Source organism: Impatiens glandulifera, chromosome 8, assembly GCF_907164915.1.
Source record: "Impatiens glandulifera chromosome 8, dImpGla2.1, whole genome shotgun sequence".
NCBI classification, from domain to species: Eukaryota; Viridiplantae; Streptophyta; class Magnoliopsida; order Ericales; family Balsaminaceae; genus Impatiens; species Impatiens glandulifera.
The window spans coordinates 7,765,418-7,790,560 of record NC_061869.1 but is presented as its reverse complement, the minus strand read 5'-3'; the positions used below and the strand labels follow the sequence as shown (position 1 = coordinate 7,790,560).

General features: G+C 33.8%; 3 protein-coding genes across 3 annotated transcripts; 1 reads left to right on the top strand and 2 right to left on the bottom strand.

Moving 5' to 3' along the window:
- The first annotated feature begins 308 nt into the window (after window positions 1-308).
- On the top strand, window positions 309-913 carry LOC124913429 (ethylene-responsive transcription factor 1B-like). The gene has a single exon (XM_047454012.1). The coding sequence runs from the start codon at window positions 332-334 to the stop codon at window positions 899-901; it is 570 nt and encodes a 189-aa protein (XP_047309968.1). The 5' UTR covers window positions 309-331; the 3' UTR covers window positions 902-913.
- Window positions 914-1,110: 197 nt separating this feature from the next.
- Window positions 1,111-8,821, bottom strand: LOC124913428 (probable inorganic phosphate transporter 1-3). The gene is made up of 2 exons (XM_047454011.1): window positions 7,250-8,821; window positions 1,111-1,122 (listed from the first exon to the last, which is right to left on the bottom strand). Exons 1-2 carry the CDS (start codon window positions 8,819-8,821, stop codon window positions 1,111-1,113), a joined length of 1,584 nt encoding a protein of 527 aa, XP_047309967.1.
- Window positions 8,822-23,254: 14,433 nt separating this feature from the next.
- LOC124912865 (probable inorganic phosphate transporter 1-3) lies at window positions 23,255-24,868 on the bottom strand. Its single transcript, XM_047453504.1, has one exon. It carries the CDS (start codon window positions 24,866-24,868, stop codon window positions 23,255-23,257), a length of 1,614 nt encoding a protein of 537 aa, XP_047309460.1.
- Window positions 24,869-25,143: the final 275 nt, after the last annotated feature.

The window sequence follows — 25,143 nt, the reverse complement described above, 5'->3', positions numbered from 1 at the left end:
TTTTAGTGGGGTTCCAATTTCATGTTTTAAAATAGACCCATTGTATTTTTAAAATTTTGTACCTTAAACCCACTATTTTCTATTCTTTCATTTTATCTATTTTACACTACTCTTTTCATTCATAAAATACCTTTAATATATTTTCTATCTCATTTGATCATTAAATTTTTAAAAAGTATTTCATTAAAAAAAATAAGTCAAATAAAAAAATCAAAATCAAACAAGCTCTAATTAATGTTTCCCTAGGTTTGGTTGGGTTGGGTATTTAAAACCAACCTTCTAAGACAACACTTATTTACTTCATCTCTCCTTTTCCCAATCCATTGATCAAATGGATTCATGTAGTTTCCTCACTCCCTCCTTCTCCTCGTCAGACTTCTCCGGCGAGAATACACCGCCGTCGCCGTCGCCGTCATGGGAAACCAGTCTCACTTACACCAACAATTACAACGAGATGATTCTCTTCAAAACCCACAACAAATCCACAAACACTTCGTCTAAATCCGATCCAGAAAAGTCATACAGAGGAGTTAGAAAACGACCCTGGGGGAAATTTGCAGCAGAAATAAGAGATTCAACAAGAAATGGGATTAGGGTTTGGCTTGGAACATTCGAAAGTGCAGAGGCAGCTGCTTTAGCATATGATCAGGCTGCTTTCGCCATGAGAGGAACCACGGCAGTTCTTAATTTCTCGGTGGAAAGGGTTCGAGAATCGCTCAAGGAGATGAAGTATACGTCGGAGGAAGCTTGTTCGCCGGTAATGGCGTTGAAGAAAAGACATTCAATGAGGAGGATCAGGACGAAGAAGAAGATTGAGAATGATTTTAAATTGGTGTTGGAAGATTTGGGAAATGAGTATTTGGAAGAACTATTATTGACCTCTGTTTCTCAAAATTGTTAAATAAAATTAATTAATTTAATATATATTTTTTTTTTGAAAAACAATCAGACAACAGGTTAAGTATGTCCCGCAAAAATACGTAACCAGACGCTGAACTTAACTTGTCTTATCGCCTGATGAGCTCGAAACCAGAAAATTTAGGTTATATAACTAATGGTAATGGTAGTAATGGTTTTGGGTTCTGTTTTTTTTTTTTTTCCATTCTTTCTTTAGCTTTCTGCCTATATGAATTTTATGATAGAATGCAGTTTATTATTTTCCAAAAAAAATTAATTATGTCTAATTTGTTTCATTTGATCATTTTCAATGATATTTATCTATATTGGAAAGGATATGTAGAGTTTATAAAATGCAGTATAGAATTATATAAAGTCCACACATAACTCCATCAAACATGATAAGGAAATGATTCTTACATTGTACTATAAAGTTGATTACAATTATTTTGGGCATCACAAATATTCTTGTTTTTTTTTAAAAATTATTTAAATAAACGTATTATTTACTCTATTAGTCTTCTTATTTTAGTGTAAGATTTTAAATTAATTTAACTAATTTATAAAATAAAATATTATTATTTTTTTCAAAATTTTCAAGCTCTTAACATATATTACATTTTTTTTAACCCACCATAACATATGAATAAAAGAATATAAGTAATTTTCAAACTCTTAACATATACAATTTTCAAGCTCTCTTAATATTAAATAATATATATTTATTTATTCATTTTTTAAAACTAACTTATAAATATAGTTTCATTTATGTATGTGAAAAATTAGTTAAAAAATAATTATACATCAAAATAAAAGACAAATATTTTGTCTATTTAGTATAAAGTCGTAAATAATTATAATTGTAATAATTCAATCCTTATATAACCTAAATTTAAAATTCAAGACAGTCTAATGAAATCGATACAATTTTAAGTCTCAATTAACCAATTAATTAGACAGAATAAAACTGTTTCTTAATATGTATATATACTTATGTTTATCTAAGAACTTTTTGTTTTGTCATGTGGATAAGAAGAACGTGATAAAGCATTTTGAGACCCATAACAATAATGTGACCGCCAACTCCCATTCAAACTCACTTTGTTTATTAGAGCATCAACATCGGACAAGACCTCTGCTCTTTTATTTTGTTAAATCTATATTCCACCTCAGCAGAAAGCGGGCACACATTGTACTTGGACAAAACACTCCAATGTTTCTGCCCGCCCTCTTATCTAAATAATTTAAAAGTGAATTTTATTTATACTATTTTAAATAAATAACTAATTTATACTATTATAACTAATATTCCTATAATATAGGAAAATTTAAGAATTTAAACTCTTAAAACATGTTAATATAATTAATAAAAAAATATTATTTTATTTAAAATATATATTTATTAATTAAATATATAAATAATATTCCTATATTATATATATTATAGAAAAATTTGAGAATTTCATAAAAATATATTAATTTATTTAAAATATATATTTATTAATTAAATATATATAACTAATATTAAATAAATTGAAATATAAAATATTTTTATAATTTAAAATAGAGAAATGATTAGGTGAAAAAATTTGGTGAGGAAAATGACTTGGCATCACCTTCATTGGTTGGAAAATGTAAAAGTGGAGGAAAGAGAGAAAAAAGATAATAATATTTTATAACTAATATTACTATATTATAGTAAAATTTGATAATATATAACTAATATTTTTATATTATAATAAAATATAAAATATTTTTATAATTTAAAATATATTATAATATTATTATAATTTAATATATAATTAATATTCCTATATTATAGTAAAATTTTAGAATATATATTTATTTAATATTATTATAATGTTACTTAAAAATAATAAGAAAAATATTATAATTAAATATATAACTAATATTTCTATATTATAAAGTATATTATATTATATAATTATGAAAATGTCAGAGGAGAGAGAGGAGGGCATGACCGGCATAGAGGGCACTGCCCTCTTTTTGCTTTTATCTACAATGCAAAAAATGAAAGAAAAGCAATGACCTGCCCTTTCCGGGCACAGGTCATGCGCTGGAGATGCTCTTAGAGATGCTCTTAGATCTCGTCTGATGAAAGAGTTTTTAGGATAAAACTCAGTTTTTATCCCAAAACCCAAACATCTTATTAACCATCAAATTAATTAATTTTATCATTTAAATACTAAAATTACCTTCTAATTTTATCCGCTCTCTAAATCACCATTCTCTTATTACACCATATCCTCTAAAGTTAAAAGGTAAATTAGTCTTCAAATTTTAAAAACCAATTTTTTTTCTAATTTTTACCAAATAAGAATTTTTAGAATAAAACACAAAAAAAAAAAAAAAACTAAAAAAAAAACCCTTTTCTCAAATAATCCCTTAGTTAAGCCAAAAATAGGTTATTCTGACAATTCAGTGACTTATTTTAAATAACATACAAATATATAGGTATATAATAAATAATATGTTTTTACTTTTTATCTTTTTAAATTAAAAAATATTTTACTTTACTATTAGAATGATATAATTAATGAGTAGATGTATAATTTATCATAAATTTGGTTGGACGTGGAATATTTAAGACATTACGGTCGGTTATCTTACAGTTATTTAGGAAGTTAGTACGCATAAATTTTTATTTTTTTTATTTGTTTTTTTACTTTATAATTATTTATATTTTTATCGTAATATTTAAACAACCCTACATTTCATATATAATATTATCGTTATCATTTTTCAAAAAATATAATGAATTTGATGATAAATTAAATCTCAAATAACTCAGAATGAATAAGGCATGAACAATACTGTGTTTCTTACATTACTAAACATTAATTTTAGAAAAAAAAATGTAAAAAATTAGATACAAAAATAATATTAGAATTATTATATTATAGGTCTATATATATTAAAATTGATCTAGATTTAATTTTTAGAGGATCACACTTTAAAAAATCAAAGAATTTTTTTTAATATCCTGTTCAAAATAGTTGGTATTATTATTAAATTATTTTAATTCAATTAAATAACTTATTTAAACATTAAACAAAATACAAAAATGCACAAAAATTGTATTATTATTGAATATTTTTTTTGTAAGAGCATAAAATAATTTACAATTACACTATTTCACATAGTTAAATACCAAATTTATTTAAATTGACGAAAACAAATTTATAAAATTATTTTTTTCTAAAATAAAATAAAACAAAACTTCCTTATAAATCACTAAGCCACTCACAAAGAAGTTTATAAAAATAATAATTATTTAAAAATTAACCTTTCAACAACAACTAACCGATTCAATACTTTTTAAAATTATTTCGTTAATCTATTTAATTTATTAATAAATTATTTGTAATAAATTATTTTAAATTTTGTAATAAATTTATACATATTATTTTAAACTTTTTAATAAATATATATTATTTTAAAACTTTTTACATTACTTTAATATTTTTTATTATATATATATTTTTTTGAAAAAAAAAAATCAATTTATATTAAAAATGAAAAAAATATTTAAACACATCGATAAAGTATTACATGTTTTTTATTTTATATTTTTAATATTAATAGTGTTTGTTTTACAAAAAAAAAATTACTTATTTTATAAATACTATTTATATTTATAGATATAACTTGTTTTAAAATTAAGAAAATATTTTAAATGTTTGCAACATTATAAATTTCTATTATATTCACTCTAACAAACTATCATTATGTTCTATTGCCATCTATCTTTATGATTAAATACATTAATAAAATGAATTTTATTATTTTTAAAAAACTATCAACAACAATTATAATTATGATATAATTGTGTTTAAGCTATAACCATTAATTCACACTAAAAAACAGCCTAACATAAAGTACACAATTTGGATATGATTCTATTAATCCATGTAAATCAAACTATATATTTCAATAATGACAAGACCACAACTATTTGTATGTCAAACCTTGTCATTTATCTTAATTTATTTTGAATGATTATAGGAATATCTTACTTAAACAATATATTAATACCTTATTATCTTATTTATCAATTGTAATTACAATAAGCGCTTTCATTTTGAATTGAACCCGTAACCTTTTGGTATTTTAACCAACTCTTACCACTAGACTAACTTGGTAGGTTAATATATCATTTTTATAATATAAAATTTTCAAAGATAACAAAATTACACCTTCAAATTACAAAGAAAAAATGAAAAAGAAGTAAACGAGAAAAGGAGATAAACTCAACCAACTTAAATTTATCTCAAAGAATTGCAATATTGCCCACAACTCAAATCAAAGGATCGAGATCACTAGTGTAATTATGTAATAATTAACCGTTCATCAAATTGAATAAAATTCAAATAAATGAGATTAACACGACAACTACTGACTAGCCCATCCTACCATGCCAAATTGTCACTAGCAAATGGAAAAGAAGACTACTTCAATGCATTCCAATCAATCTTCTTCAAGAGGTTGATTGATTCTTATATTTTCCTAAACCAACCACCAAATTGATTTCCGGTGTGTTTGTTTTTGCGATTTGGCAGTATCGCTGAATCAGAAACCGATGTATGCGGTTTGGCGATACACATTGTAAAGTAGGGTATTGTTGTTTGCGCGGTTTGGCATTTTTTAAATATATTTTTTAATCTAATAGAATTTATATATATCTTTTATTGGAATATACACATTAGAAAGTTATCCATATAAATTTCTTCAATATTTTACACAAAATGTTATTGATAATTAAATTCCAAACAAGGCCTGACCTTTGAACTCTCTTATTGCAGGTTGTTTTAAATTACATGTTGAAGCGATCAAATTGTTTAGAATTAATATTCATAGGTTGTCTTCTTAATAGAATACAACTAGTGGAGGGTATAATTGGTAAGATATACAAATTGTATGAGTTGATTGTATAGATATTTAAATGGTAAGAAGGTAAAAAATTGATGTTGAACCTAAGTCTCACACATATTTTTTTTCCTGTATTGGTGTGAATGTCAAGTATTTGGAGTATTCTATGAAGTATAACTCATATCTAATGAGTGATGTCGTAGTCTATCGGTAGTTGTTGAGAAATTTGAATTGAGGCGGTAGATATGAAGTTGTGTAACTTTCCTTATTAATTTTTGCGGACTAACTAACTAAAAAGAAATCAAAATATTTTCGTTATTCGTGTTAGACCGATGCGTATCTTCCGCAACACTATTATTTTGACGTTTTTTGAGACTTTTTTTTATGGAAAATGCGTTAAGTCGGTTGTGGAGTTTATCTATTTTTAAAAAACTTTTGTACTCGATAATCTTTTAGTTTTCATAAATTTTAATATTTGATTTTTGTTTAGGACTCTTACTTTTAGTTTGAAGATCAAATAAAAATAAGGACAATGAGTATGGATATTATTGTTAGGATTTCAAGTTGAATAATACTTTCCTATTGAAATCAATTGATCTGATTAATTTTACAAGTCAACCAAATCATACTAGTAGATCAGCAAAGTAATAAAGAACACTAGATTTATGTGGAAAACCCTCTCAACACGCAGGGTAAAAAACCACGGGGCAAAACCAATAGATTTCAATAATCAGTAAGAAACCGATACAATTGTTCTTCTCAACTTTAAACCTAAAGTTGAGGTATACACACAGAGAAACTAATTTCATTCAAACCCAAACAAATCAAGGTTTGAGAAAACATGAAATTCCCTTTACAAGTAAGAGAGAAATGAACCTGAGGGTAATCAAGACAAAGAAGGTGATACTCTGTTCTCCTTCTCTTCTTCTTCCTCTATATCTTGTTCTCTTCTTCTTCCTCTGTATTTTCTTCACTCTGTTTCTCTTTATCTCTTCAAAGAACTCTCATTAAAAATTGTGGTAGAGAGAGAAATAAAATTAGGGTTGATTTGATTTTTATATTGCCTAATTGGCTGGACCCATAAGGCCAACAATTATTTTACAAAATTCTCATTTACATACAATTGGAAGTCTTAACCGATATGTTTTCATATCCCTTAGATTGAGATTATAAGTTCTTAAACATGTTTATTAGGATATAAGCTGAAGGGAAAGAAAAAGTCATCACAATATTAACATTCATTAATGTTTAAAAGGAACAAACGTGTATGCAAATTACATAATATACAAATGAAAAAAAAAAAATCACTCAAGGAAATCTTACGAACCAAATATGAAAGTTTTATAATACAAAGCATTCATTCATGAATGAAAAGAGACAAAGATAACCGCGATGAGTTGTTTGACGGATGATTAATCAATCAAACAGTCACGGTTACTTTTGTGTTGCTTGTAATTTCAACTTCGTTTTCACGGGACATTTCCTCCAGAGACTTACCGTTGGGCTCAGGCACGCACAAGAGGGTGAGAACGAATCCAAGAGCGTTTATTACACCTAAAATGATGAGAGAATTCTTCACGCCGATGCCCGGTTGGTACCCTGCGTCGGTCTTGGTCTTGTCCTTTGACTGCGCCGCGTACAAGAATCCGTAAACCCCCACGATAGCTCCGGCCTTCCCTGCTGCCGCCGATATACCGTGACAAGTGGATCTCAATCGGGCCGGGAAGATCTCGGCGGGGACCACGAAGGTGGTCGCGTTGGGCCCGAAATTGGCGAAAAAGAAGGTCAACGAATACATCACCACAAAACCAATTCTATTTTCTGGCAACGTCCAATGGTTATATGGGAACGCGAGAGCAAACATGAAGACGGTCATGAAGAAGAAACCAATCAACTGAATGGTGAACCTCCCGATCACATCTATCAAAGCTACGGTGAACCAATAGCCCGGGACCGTGCTACAAAGCGCGATTAGGGTCTGGGCCCTGGCGATACGATACACCTCTTGGATGGCATTCATGGTGGCCGCCTTGGGAATCCAACCGATGGCGCTGAAGATGTCCTTTTGGAAGAGGTTCTGGCTGTAGAAGGCAATGTCGAGCAGGAACCAAGTGGAGGTGGTTCCTAGAAGGTGGAGGCCGTGACGGCGAAGGAATTGCTTGGTGAAGAGTCCAAAGTTATTGGACGAATCGTTCATGATCTGTTGAACCTTCTCCTCCTCGGCTACAATCTCGGTGTTCAACACCCTCTTCATGTCCTCAGCCGCCTGTTTAGCATTATGAGCCACCAGGGCCGTGTAACGCGCAGTTTCGGGCATCTTGATCCTCCAGTAGAATGTTATCCCGGCGGGGAGTGCGCCGAACATTAGTATTATCCTCCAGATGTAGTCCGACTCGGGCCTTGTTGAGGCGAGTGGGCTGACTGCATAAGTCGGGGATGGAAAGGCACGATCGAAGGAAGCAGAGACAATGAGAGAAACAATCCCGCTGAACAAGATCCCGAACCCTTGCATGGCAAACACGGCGGCTATGAACGCCCCGCGAGTCTTCTTGTTGGCGTACTCGGACATGATGGTGGCGGAGAGAGGATAGTCCCCGCCGATGCCAAAGCCTAGCCAGAACCTGAAGAAACAGAGGGTGGTCATCACTCCCTTGGGGGAGCTCCCGAATGAAAGCCCCGAGGCCAGGGAACAGACAACCATGAGAATAAGCGTGATACCGTACACCTTCTTACGACCCAACTTGTCTCCGAGCCAACCGAAGAAGAGCTGGCCAACTAGGGTTCCGACGAGGGCCACACCGGTGACGGAGGATGAGACTGCGGGTGGGAGAGTCCCGGGCTTGGGGGAACCCGGTACGTAATAATAGATCCGACCCATAAGCTTAGTGACCAAGGAGATGCTGAAGAGATCGTAGGCATCTGTGAAGAAGCCCATTCCAGCAATCACGATGGCCGTGAAATGGTAGAGCTGAGTTTTTGCCTTGTCAAGTGCATCAAGCACTTGAAGCTTCTGTTCATGCTCTGCTTTCGCCATTGCTGTACCTAGGAGCCGACAGACAAGGAACAAGTCTTCTAGTACAGTGATGAATGAGAAGGAAGATTTGGATTGAATTTGAATTTAACAGTTTTGGATTATTTTATAGGTGTTTATAGAAAGAATCTGATCCCGAATATGCCGTACGATTAAGAATGTCAACCCTTAAATTTGATCATCTGTTTTCCTAATTAATTTAATTTATTAATGATCTGTTCTTCTTCTTTTATTATCAGTGGACACCCATCACATTTCACAATACAAAGAGGATAAGACCATGTTCGGTTCTATTTAAAAAAATTATTAATCATAATCAATTATTACTTAATCTCTTGTTTAGGGATGAGAATGGGGCGGGGAACACATTAACCATTCCCGCACTGTTTCGAAATTTTTTTAATACCATCCCTTCCCCGTTCGGTTTTATTCGGTTTCGGAGAATCCCCGCGGGGCACAGTTAATAAAATTTTTTGTAAAAAAATAAAAAAATAAAATTATATAAACGAATTTTTTAATTTAATATATATTGAAATATATAAAAAATTTATATTTTTATAATGAAATAAACTTAAAACTCTTATATTTGAAGAAATAAATATAATGGTGATTTAATATATTTAATTATATTTATAGTGCTCGGGGCAGAAACGGGGTGAGATCGAGGAGGGTTCGGGGCGGGAGACACAAATACCATTCCCGCCCCATTCCCGTTCGGTTTAGGAGAAAAACCGTTCCAAACAGAACAATTCGGTTCGGTTTTCACGGAGCGGTTTCAAATTGTCATTCCTACGCCTATTTCATCAATAATATTATTTAATTCATTTACTAAAATATCATTTTTTATTTTTATATTTTATCATTATTTATTAATATTATTTTTAAGTTACTTTACACACACATAAAAAAAAAAAAACAAAAAATTTGAAACCATTTTCTTAAAAATTACTATCAATAAACATTATTTAAATACTAAGATTTATATAAATAAATTATAACCAAACAAGTTCTTATATATAAACTTGTAATTGTAACCTAAAATAAAAAAATAAAATAAAAAAAGTCAGAAAGGTTAGCCGTACATATTCCCTCCCTTCCTTTTCCGGAAAATACATGTTCAACTTTCAAATTGTTTAGAATTAATATATTTGTTTTAAAATGCATGTTGAACTATCAAATTGTATAGAGTTAATATTCAATATTTATTTTATAATAGAATTGAGTGGTGGGTAATTGTTAGAAAAAAAAGAAAAAAAAAAGTATAAAGCCAACGAGCTCGAACTCGATTCGATTAAGTATTTATTAGATCGACTCAAAATTGAGCTCGAACGAGTTTATAAATTTAAACTCGAGCTCCACTATTTACCTACAAACTCGGCTCGAAAAGCTTGAACTAAAATTAAATTTTCAAATATTTGTAGAGAAAAAATGTTTATTTTAAATTTTAATATTAAAATAAATAAATAAATATTATTTATTATTATGCTCAAAAAGGTCGACAAGCCATCGAGCAAGTATTATATGAGCTCGAACTCGACTTGAATATTAAACGAACCGGTTCGAGCTCGACTCGAACTTAGTTAAAGTCAAACTCAAATCGAGCTTTAACTTAGCGACTCGCGAGCGACTCACGAGTTGTTTGACTCATTTGCAGCCATACTCAAGGATGTGTTAAATTGATCTAAATGGCTCATATTTTTGTTAAATAGGCTAAAAATATGTTCAATGAGTCGAAATGTATTAAACGACTCAAAAGCATGTTAGAGAGGACAAAACAAGTCAAATATTTATTAAACAAGCTAAAAATATGTTAAGGGAAATTCCCAATTTCGTTCTTAATCATGTTTCTACATTCTGTAGTCAAGACTAGAAAATCAGATACAATCATACGTGTTTGCGAGAGAGTCAAAATCGATCAAAACCTTAAATCATTTCAAAAATTAAGATAAGTGCACAAAAAAATCAAGTTTAATTATAGGATTATCTGAGATTTTATCGGAGTTAAAGAATATACACACAAGAAATTTGGAAAAATAGAGAAATAATTCCAAACGAGCCTTAAAATTGAAATAATTGATAGAATTATTAAAAAAATATTTAAAATTGCTTTCTATTTATTTTGGAAGTTTATAAAATCTTTTGTGGCCTCTAGTGTAGAAAATGGTTAAAGAAATATAACTAAGAAACAAATATGATATAAACTAGGCTTGAGCTTATGCCTAAAGTTAGGATATGATAAAATATTTCGGTTGTGGAGGTTTAATCTAGGCTCGGTAGTCTGGTGTGCTAAACATGCTTGATGAAGGCTTTGGGCTTACCAGGCCTAAGACTTGTAACTTCGGGAAGTTCCTTTGGCCCGTAACTTAGCACGTGTCATGGACACATGACAATACATGAGATTGCAGTGTGACTCGAGGTTTGATGCGTTTCAACTTTGGTTTGCGTGTCAGATATCTTTTTAAAAGAAAACATTATTTTAAAATATTTTGATAGTACCGTCAGCTTTTTAAAATTAAGTATGTAAAAATAATTAATTTAACTCAAATTTTAATAATCTGGGAATTAAAATAACAATTTGATTAAAGCCTTGTTTAAATTAATCAAACATCATCAATTTAACAATTATTTATTTGAAAATAGAGTCGCCAAATGATTTTAGAAAAATCAGTGAAAGGTACGTGTATAAATGTACTGTATACTAGAGTTTCTATAAGTGTTTGTTTTTTTTATACGCCCAGGGAAGGGCTTTCATGCTTTGTCTTCCGCGCTCGTCAAATGACAGTTTTATTTTTAAAGAAAAAAGTTTGTCTATCAAAAATTTTATTTATAACATTTATTTTCTTTAATTATTAGTCCGGGGTCCTAAACAAGGTTAAATTTATATTACGTAAAAAATTGTAAAAAATTATTTAGAAGGGTATACCTGCAATTACATTGATATAAGATTGAGTAAAAACCCCGAAAAATATCATAAAAGTATTAGAATTTAAAAAATTCCAAACGTGGCCTTAGTCAAAATATTTGTTTGGGAAATATCCCGAAAATATTTAAAATTCATTTTCTGACCTTTAGGGATTATTTAAAAATGGATTGGGGTTCTAAAATTACAAAAATAATTCTAGATTTTGAAAAGTGGAACCAAACAGGCCTTAGGATAGGAGTCCTAAGGCTTGGGTCCATTTTAATCGATCTGGGCTCGGACGGGCTCGGGACACTCGGTCAAAGGACCGTAGGGTTTAACTCTAGGGTTCAGGAGGCTCGGTCCTAAGTTCAGGTTGTTCGATCCTAGGTCTGCGAGTCTCGGTCCTAAGTCTAGGATCCTCGGTCGTAGGACCCGGGAGTCTTGGTCCCAAGTCGGACCTCTTGGTCTTAGGCTAGAATCTTCGGTCAAATTTCTCAGTCCTTGCTCATAGAAACCGGTCCTCGGGCTCGGTCATAACTCAATAAGACCGGTCATTGGTCTCAGTCCTAAGTCGATTTTCTCGGTTCTTAGTCTCGGTCTTGCTTCACGGTCCCGGTCCTATAGGATTCGGTCGTCGAGGACCGAGTGTTCTTCATTTGGTATAAGAATTGTATGTTTGTATCTTTTGATACAAATCATGAAAATATGATCTGTAAGTTGCAAACAACTCATATGAATGTATGGATCATAATTCATAACCCTAAACACGATCAATCGAACTCTATAACAATTGATTTTTCAAAATGGTTTTTTGGGCAAAATTTGGAACTTTTGATTGAAGCCATCTCAGGGCCTAATTCTTGTTTCAATAGCTTCGAAATGATGTTTATAGTCGAACACAACAAAAACAAAACACTAATCAAGCTCTGTAACTATTTTTGAAACTAAAATTCAAATCCATTTTTTTTTAAAAAAATCAATTGGATTAAACACGACCAGGATGTGGATTTTATGGTTTGGAAATCATCCTAACATGTTTACAAACATGTTTAACAACTATTTGAATCAAAATTCAAGCTTAAAATCTCAAGAACACAAAATTCAAATTTTCCAGATTTTCAAATCAAATTTGGGTTTTTCGTTTAAGGTTGAATTGTTAAAATCTTTCGACAAGCTTAGAAATAATCTAGGGAATGATTTAAATAAATAAAACAAAAAAAATTAAACCCTAAATATGATCAACCCGATCAAACTTGAAAAAAATCAAATTTTGAATCACAAATTGAATTATAGTGGATCTGAAGCTTACAAGTGATTGGAGAACACTCTAATGATGTGTATGAAGGTTTCCTAATCCCTTGATCGAAGCTTAGCTCGCTGTAGAAGTTTTTACAAAAACCAGTCGCCGAAGCTGTTGACAATTCTTTAATTTAGGCTGCAATATTTGATGATTGTTTAATGGATTGGAAGAAGATCACCTAGAGACTATTTATACCGAGTTAGGTCGGTTATCAGGACGGATTCAACTTCGATTTGGTTTTCTAAGTTCTTCTTCCCCGTTTTTATTTCGTACTTAGCAGCGTAGGTAGAGTATAGGTCTTGACTATTTATCACAGGGGAAATGATAGCGAGGAGGAGATGTACACATGGATGAAAGAATGGAGGGATAAGGTTGAGAAACAAAGGAGATAAGCCTTCTAGAAGGTCGCTAGCGTTGAGCGCATCCTCCGGCGTTCGCAAAGAAGAAGAACAAAACGACGTCGTTTTGTTTAAACAAAACGCGCCATTGCATTTCGTTGGCGTTTCGTTAGCGCTGGAGCATCTGGGCTAACAGGGTTAGAGTCCCCGTTAGTTGTTCTAGTGTGGACCCGGGAGCACACTAATTCTATTACAGCCAGATGTGTAGCGTGTTCCTGAGCGCGGGATGAAAATTCAGTGCTGATCCGATTGACCTTAATCCTACTACAAAATTTAAATATAATTGATGCCACACAAGATTATCAGTTTACATTTTTAATAAAAGAGTTATTTAAATCGAATTTTTAACCCTTTTCTTGCATTTTTCTTCACTAAAGTAATACACAAAATATTTTTGACAACATAACAAAAATTATGTTCAATTATTTTATTTTTGAGTATTTTGATGTATTTATTTAATTGTTTTAAGCCATAAATTATATATAATTTATGCTTTAAATCATAATTAAATAATTTCAACCCTTTTGGGGTTTAATTTGGGTAAAATAAATACAATATTTTAGCCTCAAATTAAACTTTTGGATTTTTGTTTAAAATTTTTAATTAGGGTTTAATTATCACACTAATCCACCCTAATTTGACTTTTAATCTCTTTTTTAGATATTTTGAATTCTAAAAATTTAAAATATTATTTTAATATTATTATAAATTAATAATATTATTACAACATTAGGTATGCTATATTTTCATACTTACAAGACCGATGCAAGGAGATTCAAGGTCAATGGTTCGATTCTTCGGGCCGCCCCAATTTTTCTTCCGCTTTTCAAGATTTCCTTCTGCGTGTCTGTCTTTTGAATTTCTCAATTTAATGGGTAACCGGCCTCTTCAATTCTTCGGTCATTCTCACTATTGGACACTCATTCTCGGATGACAACCAAAACAAATTCCTTCTTCTCGACTTATAATGTATTTTTTAATTAAAACTAGAAATCCTTATTTCGAAATATGATTCAAAACTCTAAACTGAATTCACATTTCAATTCTAAAACATATAGGTACTCATCTACACAGGTCTTAACTCGTCATTCAACCTACAAAGTAATCATTGGAGGTCCTCCACCAGTAAACCAAGAACATGGCCGGAAAAACGAATTGGCGACACAACGCATCTAATTTAATTATAAGACTTTCGAGATGTTCCTTAAGTTATTTAGAACTTTCCTAAATCAACCTTAACACATCATTTATCTGTTGGGCATTTGAGTCCAGCCCAATTAGGCATTTAATAAAATAAGCAAAACCTAAGAATGCTTCTCATTCTATCACTTCTAGAGAGAGAAGATATTCTGCAAAGAAGAGAAGAAACAGAGGAGAAGAAATAGAGGAAGAAGAAGAGAAGGAGGAAGTAGATCTCTTACATTTTCACCTTCGGGTTCCAATTTCTTGTTGTCTTATATCTAGACTAGCTTGAGTGTAAATGAAATTGGTTTTCTCTGTTTGTATACCTCAACTTTGGGTTTAAAGTTGAGAAGAATATTTGTATCTGTTTCTTGTTTATAGTGAAATTTGCTGGTTGGCCCCGTGGTTTTTTACCCTCCAGGTTGAGAGGGTTTTCCACGTAAATATGGTGTTCTTTTGTTCTGTGCTTGATCTTCTGTTTTAGACTTGGATAACCTGTGTATTTACCCATCTCACATTGCTAGATTACAGTATAAAAGTAATCTTCATTTTAAAATTCCCAACAAGTGGTATCAGAGCTGTTAGGTTTATTTTGAAGAGTGCTTTTGTAGGTTGAGATGGAAGGAAATAGCACAATGATCCGGTTGACAAATAATAAATGGAAGATTTGGAAATCCAAGATGGAGGATATCCTTTACTGTAAAGACTTGTATGAGCCGGTTGAAGGAGATAGTGCGAAGCCAAAAGATATGTCTGACAGTGATTGGAAAAAATTGAACAGGAAAGTAGTTGGCACAATTAGACAGTGCTTGATGATAGCGTGTACCACCATGTAGCAAGTGAGAGGAGTGCACATGAGTTGTGGAAGAAGCTGGAGTCATTGTATGAGCAGAAAACAGTAGGTAACAAAGCGTTTCTGATTCGAAAGTTAGTAAATCTGAAATTCAGAGAAGGTGCAGGTGTTGTTGAGCATTTAAATGAGTTTCAAAGCTTGATTAATCAATTGTCAGTGATGGAGATGACCTTAGAAGATGAGCTGCAAGCCTTATTGCTATTGGGATCATTGCCCGACAGTTGGGAGCCATTGGTTGTGACAGTCAGTAATGCAGCTCCGAATGGTGTTCTTACTATGAGTATAATTACTAGCAGTTTGTTCAATGAGGAGACAAGAAGGAAGTCAACTAATACAAATAGTGCACAAGCCCTTGTCACAGATAACATGGGAAGAGCTGAATACCGATAACAATCAAGAGGTCATAGCAAGTTCAGAGGCAGATCAAAATCTAAGGGAAGACAGTGTTATCACTATGGTAAAGAAGGTCACATAAAGAAAAATTGTAGAGCCTGGAAAAGACTTCAGAATGAAGACAAAAATCAGAAGAAAGATGATGAGATTAGAAATACCACAGCCACAGTAACTGCAGATGATGTAGTAATTCTTTCTTGTGAAAAAGAACAATATCTACATGTAGAAAGTCACCAAGGAGTTGAGTGGATAGTTGATACAGGTGCTTGCTATCATGTTACACCAAATAGAGAGTTCTTCATGACTTACAAGGCTGTAGATCTTGGTACAGTGAAGATGGGTAATACTAGTCACTCGAGCATTGTAGGTATTGGTGATATTTGTTTGCAGACAGAGCTGGGACATCAGTTAACACTGAAAGATGTGCGACATATTCCTGATTTGCGTCTAAACTTGATATCAGGTGATGCATTGGACAAAGATGTATTCAAGCATTATCTTGGTAGTGGAGAATGGAAGCTCAGTAAGGGATCAATAATTGTAGCAAAAGGGAAATCGTGGAACTCCTTATACAGAACCCATGTGAAGATATTCAAGAATGGGTTGAATGCAGTACAAGCTGAAAGCTCTTTAAATCTGTGGCATCAACGTCTCGGCCACATGAGTGAGAAAGGGTTACAAATTCTAGTGAGGAAGCTTCACATCCCCTCAACCAAAGATGAGGTTTTGGATCTATGCGACTACTGCCCATTTGGTAAGCAATACAGAGTCTCTTTTAGTCAAACATTAGAAAGGAAACAAAATGTGCTGGACTTGGTTTATTCTGATGTGTGTGGTCCTTTTGAGGAGGAGTCATTGGGTGGCAATCGATACTTTCTAACATTTATTGATGATGCATCTAGAAAGGTGTGGGTTTATTTCATGAGAACGAAAGACCAGGTATTTAATTACTTTCAAGAGTTCCATGTCATGGTAGAAAGAGAGACAGACAATAAGCTGAAATGTCTTCGCTCTGATAACGGAGGAGAGTATATTTCCAAGGAGTTTAAAGAATATTGTGTAAAATATGGAATTCGACATGAGAAAACAGTGCATGGAACTCCACAACAAAATGGTGTGGCTGAGAGAATGAATCGCACCATTGTAGAAAAGGTGAGATGCATGCTGAAGATGACAAAGTTGCCAAAACAGTTTTGGGCAGAAGCAGTTCGCACAGCTTGTTATCTCATAAACATGTCATCCTCTGTTCCTTTGAAGTTTGAAATACCAGAAAGAGTATGGTCTAAGAAGAATATTTCATACTCGCATCTAAGGGTGTTTGGATGCAAAGCATATGTGCATATTTCAAAGGAGCAAAGATCCAAGTTGGATGATAAAGCAATTCCATGTATTTTCCTTGGGTATGGAAATGAGGAATTTGGGTACAGATTATGGGACCCAGAAAAGAAGAGATTTGTTAGATGTAGAGATGTTGTGTTCTTCGAGGGTCAGAATGTGATAAATCCAGAAATCATTGAGAAGTCAGAGAGAGTTGATGAGTCCATAGAACTCATACCAATTCCTTCACATGTACAGTCAACAGTAATAGATGAAGATGAACATAATGAAGAAGCCACTGAAGAAACCTCTTACATGAATGGTAATAATGATGATGAGACTATTTATGATGTTCCTAAGCAGGGGGAGCAACATCATCATGAGGAGCCAGAAGAGACCCCATTAAGAAGGTTTGAAAGAGAGCACCAACCTTCTAAAATGTACCCTTCTTCAGAGTATATACTATTGACAGAAGAAGGAGAGCCAAAAAGTTTTCAGGAGGCACAAGTTCATAAAGACAAAGTTAAGTGGCAGAATGCAATGAAAGATGAGATGAAGTCATTGCAAGAGATGGGCACATATGAGCTGGTGGAACTTCCTAAGGGCCGAAAGGCATTGAGAAACAAATGGGTGTTCAAGATAAAGAGAGATGAAAATGGAGAAATTATGAAGTACAAAGCTCGACTTGTTGTAAAGGGTTTTGGACAGAAACAGGGCATCGACTTTGAGGAGATTTTCTCACCAATGGTAAAGATGACTTTCATTCGTACAGTGTTAGGTCTAGTAGCTAACTTAGACCTTGAGCTTGAGAAACTTGATGTAAAAACTGCATTTCTTCATGGTAAATTGGAAGAAGAGATCTACATGGTGCAACCAGAGGGTTTTGAAGTGAAAGAAAATGAGAACATGGTTTGCAAATTGAAGAAGAGTCTATACGGTTTGAAACAAGCTCCGAGACAGTGGTACAAGAAATTTGACTATTTTATGATGAGTAATGGGTACCAGAGAACCAAGACAGATCCATGTGTTTACTTCAAAAGATTTTCTAATGGAAAGTTTCTGATCCTTTTACTTTATGTTGATTATATGTTGATTGTAGGACATGATGCTGAGAAAATAGCAATGTTGAAGAAGGAGATATCCAAGACATTTGATATGAAGGACATGGGCCAAGCACGTCAGATATTGGGAATGCAAATTACTCGTGATAGAAAGGCTAAGAGACTTTGGTTGTCACAAGAGAAGTACATTGAAAGGGTGCTTGAAAGATTCAACATGCAAGGAGTAAAGGAAGTAAGTTGTCCACTTCCTAGCCATTTTAAATTGAGCAAGAAGATGTGTCCATCAACAGAGAAAGAAAATGATGAAATGTCAAGTGTTCCATACTCCTCAACTGTAGGGAGTTTGATGTATGCAATGGTTTGTACTAGGCCAGATATAACGCATGCAGTCGATGTGGTAAGTAGGTTCCTCTCTAATCCAGGAAAACAACATTGGGAAGTAGTGAAGTGGATTCTTAGATATCTAAGAGGCACTTCCAATTTGTGTTTGAGTTTTGGAAATGATGAAGCTGTGTTAGAAGGTTATAAAGATGCTGATATGGCTGGAGATCTAGATAACAGAAAATCCACTTCGGGTTATGTGTTTACTTTTGCAGGGGGAGCCGTGTCATGGCAATCCAAGTTGCAAAAATGTGTGGCTTTATCAACAATAGAAGCAAAATACATTGCAGCAACTGAAGCTGGTAAGGAGTTATTGTGGATGATTAGATTTCTCCTAGAGTTTGGTATGCAACAAGAAGATGCAATTGTTTTCTGTGATAGCCAGAGTGCCATAGATTTGAGCAAGAATGCTACATATCATTCCAGAACTAAGCATATTGATGTGAGGTTTCATTGGTTAAGAGATGTAATAGAAAACCAACAGATGAAGTTGAAGAAAATCCACACGGATAAGAACCCATCAGACATGTTTACGAAGATTGTTCCAAAAGACAAGCTCGAGCTCTGTTGTCGGCTTGTCGGTATGAATACCAAGTGATGACTTGAAGATCGGTGTGCCTCTCTCCGTGGGCTGGAGGGGGAGATTGTTGGGCCTTTGGGTCCAGCCCAATTAGGCATTTAATAAAACAAACAAAACCTAAGAATTCCGCTCATTCTATCACTTCTAGAGAGAGAAGATATTCTGCAAAGAAGAGAAGAAACAGAGGAAGAAGAAGAGAAGGAGGAAGTAGATCTCTTACATTTTCACCTTCAGGTTCCAATTTCTTGTTGTCTTATATCTAGACTAGCTTGAGTCTAAATGAAATTGGTTTTCTCTGTTTGTATACCTCAACTTTGGGTTTAAAGTTGAGAAGAACACTTGTATCTGTTTCTTGCTTATAGTGAAATTTGCTGGTTGGTCCCGTGGTTTTTTACCCTCCAGGTTGAGAGGGTTTTCCACGTAAATCTGGTGTTCTTTTGTTCTGTGCTTGATCTTCTGTTTTAGACTTGGATAACCTATGCATTTACCCATCTCACATTGCTAGATTACAGTATAAAAGTAATCTTCATTTTAAAATTCCCAACATTATCTACCCTCTGTTTTTCATAAAACTTATTTTTGTGTTTTTTTCTTATATCTTAGCAATCTATCTAAACGTAATTATAATTAACTAATTCGATTCTCAAATAATCATAAATGATCTAAAAATTATTTATGATCATCACCCTCTAACAAGAGCCCGATGATGATGATCGAATGATTTAGGATTTTGGTTAGAAAATATGTAAATTTGAGATTGGGATTATTAGCGAAATCCAAGTTGAAATATAGTTCTAAAATCACATTTAGAGTATAAATGCAATAATAAATCTAACAATTACAAGCCATCGATGAACACAAAAATTTAAATAATTGAAATTGAATATCAATTGAGAGTTTATGTTATACGGTGAATTGAAGCTTAATATTAGTTGAGAAACAATCGACTCATGTAACTATTCAGTGGACTGGAATTTGATTCAAAGTCTTCCTACAAAGATCACAAAAAAATAGAAAACAAAGATCACAAAAAAATAGAAAAACTCTAGCTCGAGCTTTGATGGCGGTCTCCTCTCTCGATGCCTTCAACCTCTCCCCTTCTCTAATTCTCCTCTCCCCCTTTAGGAAACTAATCATAATCACTAATCCTCTTTAACTCTCTCAAATATTCTTTATAAAATCTAACTTTTTCGTCTGTTTCTTTCCGTATAAAATTGACGCCCCCCTAACGCTCCTCGAACCTTCTAGATGGTCGGGTTGAGATCTTCGGTTAGGATTTGGATACCCCAAATCTAACCTGCTTGAAACGATATGTAAAAACACAAGAAGATAATAACACAAGAAGACATAGATTTTTAGTGGTTGACACAAAATGATCTATGTCCACTTCAACCGCCACCTAATTTTACTATGAAGAAAAAGGAATACAAAGTTTTTTTTTGCCTTACACTATTATCTCTCTAAAATTATACATTTTCTGTAAAATTCTTAACAACAATATATTTATAGGGTAAACATTAAAATAATAAAACTTAAATAACTCTTGATAAGGCCCAAACTCAATCACAAACCCAATAAACTCTATTAAACTTTTTTTAGAGTTTGTTATAATTGTAGGCTCTACAACTTGACAATCACTCACTCGGAGACTAACTTTATATTCTCTCAATCGGTAGCAGCTCTCCATCCGATGTCTTAACAAAAAAGGCCAACTAAAGTTGCGCTCAACTTTAGTTTCTCGTTTGACATAGCTTTCGTCAGCAAATCAGTTGGATTTTCACTCCCGGAAATCTTCTCAAGAACTAACACTCCATCTTATAAAGCTGGTCGGATGAAATGATAACGAACCTATATATCTTTTGTCGTGCCATGATAAATCGAATTATTTGTCAAATGATTGGCACTCTGACTATCACAACACATTTCTCTCGTAGTCTTGACCCAATTCTTACAAAAAAGTTGTAACCACATCATATCCTTAGCAACCTCTATCACAACAACATACTCTGCATCGCAACTAGAAAGAGCAACATGTTTTTACAGTTTTGAAACCCAATTGATTGCACTACTTCTCAGATTATAGATGTACCATATTGCTCTCTTCCTACTATCAACATCACCACCATTGTCTGCATCAACGTATCCTTCCAAACCCATGTTAGACTTTCGAAAATACAAAGAGATACTCATATTTCCTCTTAAATATCGTAGTATCTAATGTTGTCTATACCTGGGTTGCTCATAAATCTGCTAACAACAGCCATTGTATTTGCAATGTCTGGTCGTGTGCAAACCATCGCATACATAATAAAACCAATAGTAGAGGAATACAGAACGGTGACCATGTAATTTTTTACATTCTCTGTTGAAGGCGACTGATCTTTAGATAGTCTAAAATGATTAGCTAAGGGGAAGTAACTGATTTTGTATTAAAACCATCTCCCTTATTTAGTAAATAAATCAATTTAGCTCTAGTGGATTTTAATTTTTTTAAAAAAAAATAAAGGTCATTTGACCGAAAAATATTAAAAAAAAACTTTAAATTGGCCTTAAAACTGGAAAAAACTGAAAGTTTATATTTTATTTTAATTAGATCTTGATAAAAATCCGGTCAATGATGTATTTTCTTTGCATGTTATCGAAGTATTATGTGTTATAAATAAACGAGTACCAATATATTTGATAAATAACACATCTAAACAAGATTAGATTAAGAATCAAAACAAAAACCTAAACTAACAATAGATTAAAAATTAAACTTTATATTTTAATCTTTAATTTTCTTGATTTTGATCTGAATGATATTGCGTTTTTTTTTTATATTTTTTTTTCATATTATGTGTTAAAAATATTATAGTCCAAATATATTTGAAAAAGGAGCCATTTTGGACTACCAAATAGTTAGATTTAGGGCTGCAAACACCCATAACCAGAGAAACTAAGTTTAGACCTGTTCTTCAGTAGCGGCACATGTTCATCCGTTCCTGGCGCATATTCTTCAACTCCTGGCGCACGTAGCGGCGCTTGTTCCGCATTCTGCTCCTGCTCAGCGTCCGACCGTGGAGCCCAGCCAAACCCAAGGCCATGGCTACATTTGCCGACGCTTAGGACCGAAGAAGAGGTCCTGTCTCGCCTGCTGCTGCTGCTGGACAATGCTTCCGACGCTCTTTGAGCGGCGCTTCTTCAGCTTCAAGCTTTTTCTTGTTTAATTCCGTTTTTTATTTTCTTTTGCTTCTTTTAGTTTTTGTTTGATTGTAAGTTTTTGATTTGTTTTACCCTAGGTTAGAAATATAAAATGAAACACAATGAAAATTAAATTAACATCAAAACACAAGATTAAAATCAAACAAACATAAATTTTTCAAAAATAATTTTTTTTATAAACTTCAAAATATAAATCTCGGCAAGATTAAATTACTCACTCAACAGTTCTTAAAAATCAAGAAAACTCAGGCTAACTAAAATTTGATTTATAAATTGCCTTAGTAATTTGATCTTTTAGGAAATTTCTTTTCCATGCTCTAATTTTTCTTTATTGTACTTTATCTTCCTCAATAGTAAACTAAACAAAAAATTACCCTTCATTGAAGGGTATAAAATTACAAAATAGAAATCATAATTATAAAAATGTCAGTTTTCCACAAGAGATAATGATTTTTTTTTTTTAAATTGTAAATTTGGGATAAAATATATAAGTATCTATAGGTTTAAATATGAGTTGATTAATAAGAATTGAGTTTACACATGCATTTACTCACCTTAATCATGAGTTCAATTTTTGATATAAATCAATATTGAACATCTTAATTTATCAAGAAAAACATCACAATATTAACATTGATTAATGTTTACAAGAAACAAATGTGTATGAAAAATACATAATATAGAAAAGAAAACAAAATCACTCTAGGAAATCTTACAAACCAAGTAGAAAATTTTCAAATCAATATAATACAAAGCATGTATGGATAAAAAGAAAGAAGGATGATGAAGATGAGCTGTTTGACGGATGATATTTTTAGTCCTTACCACCTCTTCTTCCATGACACATAATAAATCAATAGATCCATCAAACCGTCACAGTTACTTTTGTGTTGCTTGTAATTTCAACTTCGTTTTCACGCGACATTTCCTCCAGAGACTTACCGTTGGGCTCAGGCACGCACAAGAGGGTGAGAACGAATCCAAGAGCGTTTATTACACCTAAAATGATGAGAGAATTCTTCACGCCGATGCCCGGTTGGTACCCTGCGTCGGTCTTGGTCTTGTCCTTTGACTGCGCCGCGTACAAGAATCCGTAAACCCCCACGATAGCTCCGGCCTTCCCTGCTGCCGCCGATATACCGTGACAAGTGGATCTCAATCGGGCCGGGAAGATCTCGGCGGGGACCACGAAGGTGGTCGCGTTGGGCCCGAAATTGGCGAAAAAGAAGGTCAACGAATACATCACCACAAAACCAATTCTATTTTCTGGCAACGTCCAATGGTTATATGGGAACGCGAGAGCAAACATGAAGACGGTCATGAAGAAGAAACCAATCAACTGAATGGTGAACCTCCCGATCACATCTATCAAAGCTACGGTGAACCAATAGCCCGGGACCGTGCTACAAAGCGCGATTAGGGTCTGGGCCCTGGCGATACGATACACCTCTTGGATGGCATTCATGGTGGCCGCCTTGGGAATCCAACCGATGGCGCTGAAGATGTCCTTTTGGAAGAGGTTCTGGCTGTAGAAGGCAATGTCGAGCAGGAACCAAGTGGAGGTGGTTCCTAGAAGGTGGAGGCCGTGACGGCGAAGGAATTGCTTGGTGAAGAGTCCAAAGTTATTGGACGAATCGTTCATGATCTGTTGAACCTTCTCCTCCTCGGCTACAATCTCGGTGTTCAACACCCTCTTCATGTCCTCAGCCGCCTGTTTAGCATTATGAGCCACCAGGGCCGTGTAACGCGCAGTTTCGGGCATCTTGATCCTCCAGTAGAATGTTATCCCGGCGGGGAGTGCGCCGAACATTAGTATTATCCTCCAGATGTAGTCCGACTCGGGCCTTGTTGAGGCGAGTGGGCTGACTGCATAAGTCGGGGATGGAAAGGCACGATCGAAGGAAGCAGAGACAATGAGAGAAACAATCCCGCTGAACAAGATCCCGAACCCTTGCATGGCAAACACGGCGGCTATGAACGCCCCGCGAGTCTTCTTGTTGGCGTACTCGGACATGATGGTGGCGGAGAGAGGATAGTCCCCGCCGATGCCAAAGCCTAGCCAGAACCTGAAGAAACAGAGGGTGGTCATCACTCCCTTGGGGGAGCTCCCGAATGAAAGCCCCGAGGCCAGGGAACAGACAACCATGAGAATAAGCGTGATACCGTACACCTTCTTACGACCCAACTTGTCTCCGAGCCAACCGAAGAAGAGCTGGCCAACTAGGGTTCCGACGAGGGCCACACCGGTGACGGAGGATGAGACTGCGGGTGGGAGAGTCCCGGGCTTGGGGGAACCCGGTACGTAATAATAGATCCGACCCATAAGCTTAGTGACCAAGGAGATGCTGAAGAGATCGTAGGCATCTGTGAAGAAGCCCATTCCAGCAATCACGATGGCCGTGAAATGGTAGAGCTGAGTTTTTGCCTTGTCAAGTGCATCAAGCACTTGAAGCTTCTGTTCATGCTCTGCTTTCGCCATTGTTGAAGGAGCCATGCAAAGATAAAGCGGGAAGATTTGTGTTGAATTTGAAGAAAAGGATAAGACATTTTTATAGGTGTTGAAGAAGAATCAGCTCCGAATCAATTGGAATATGCCGTTAAGAATGTCAACCCTTTGATTTCCATACCTAGCTTTCTTCATACTTGTTGTGCCATGTTCGTAATAATTTATTCTTCTTATTAATATCTGTACGATTTTCTTCAATTCTTCTATATATCAGTGGCTACCCATCACAATTCACAATACATAATCAC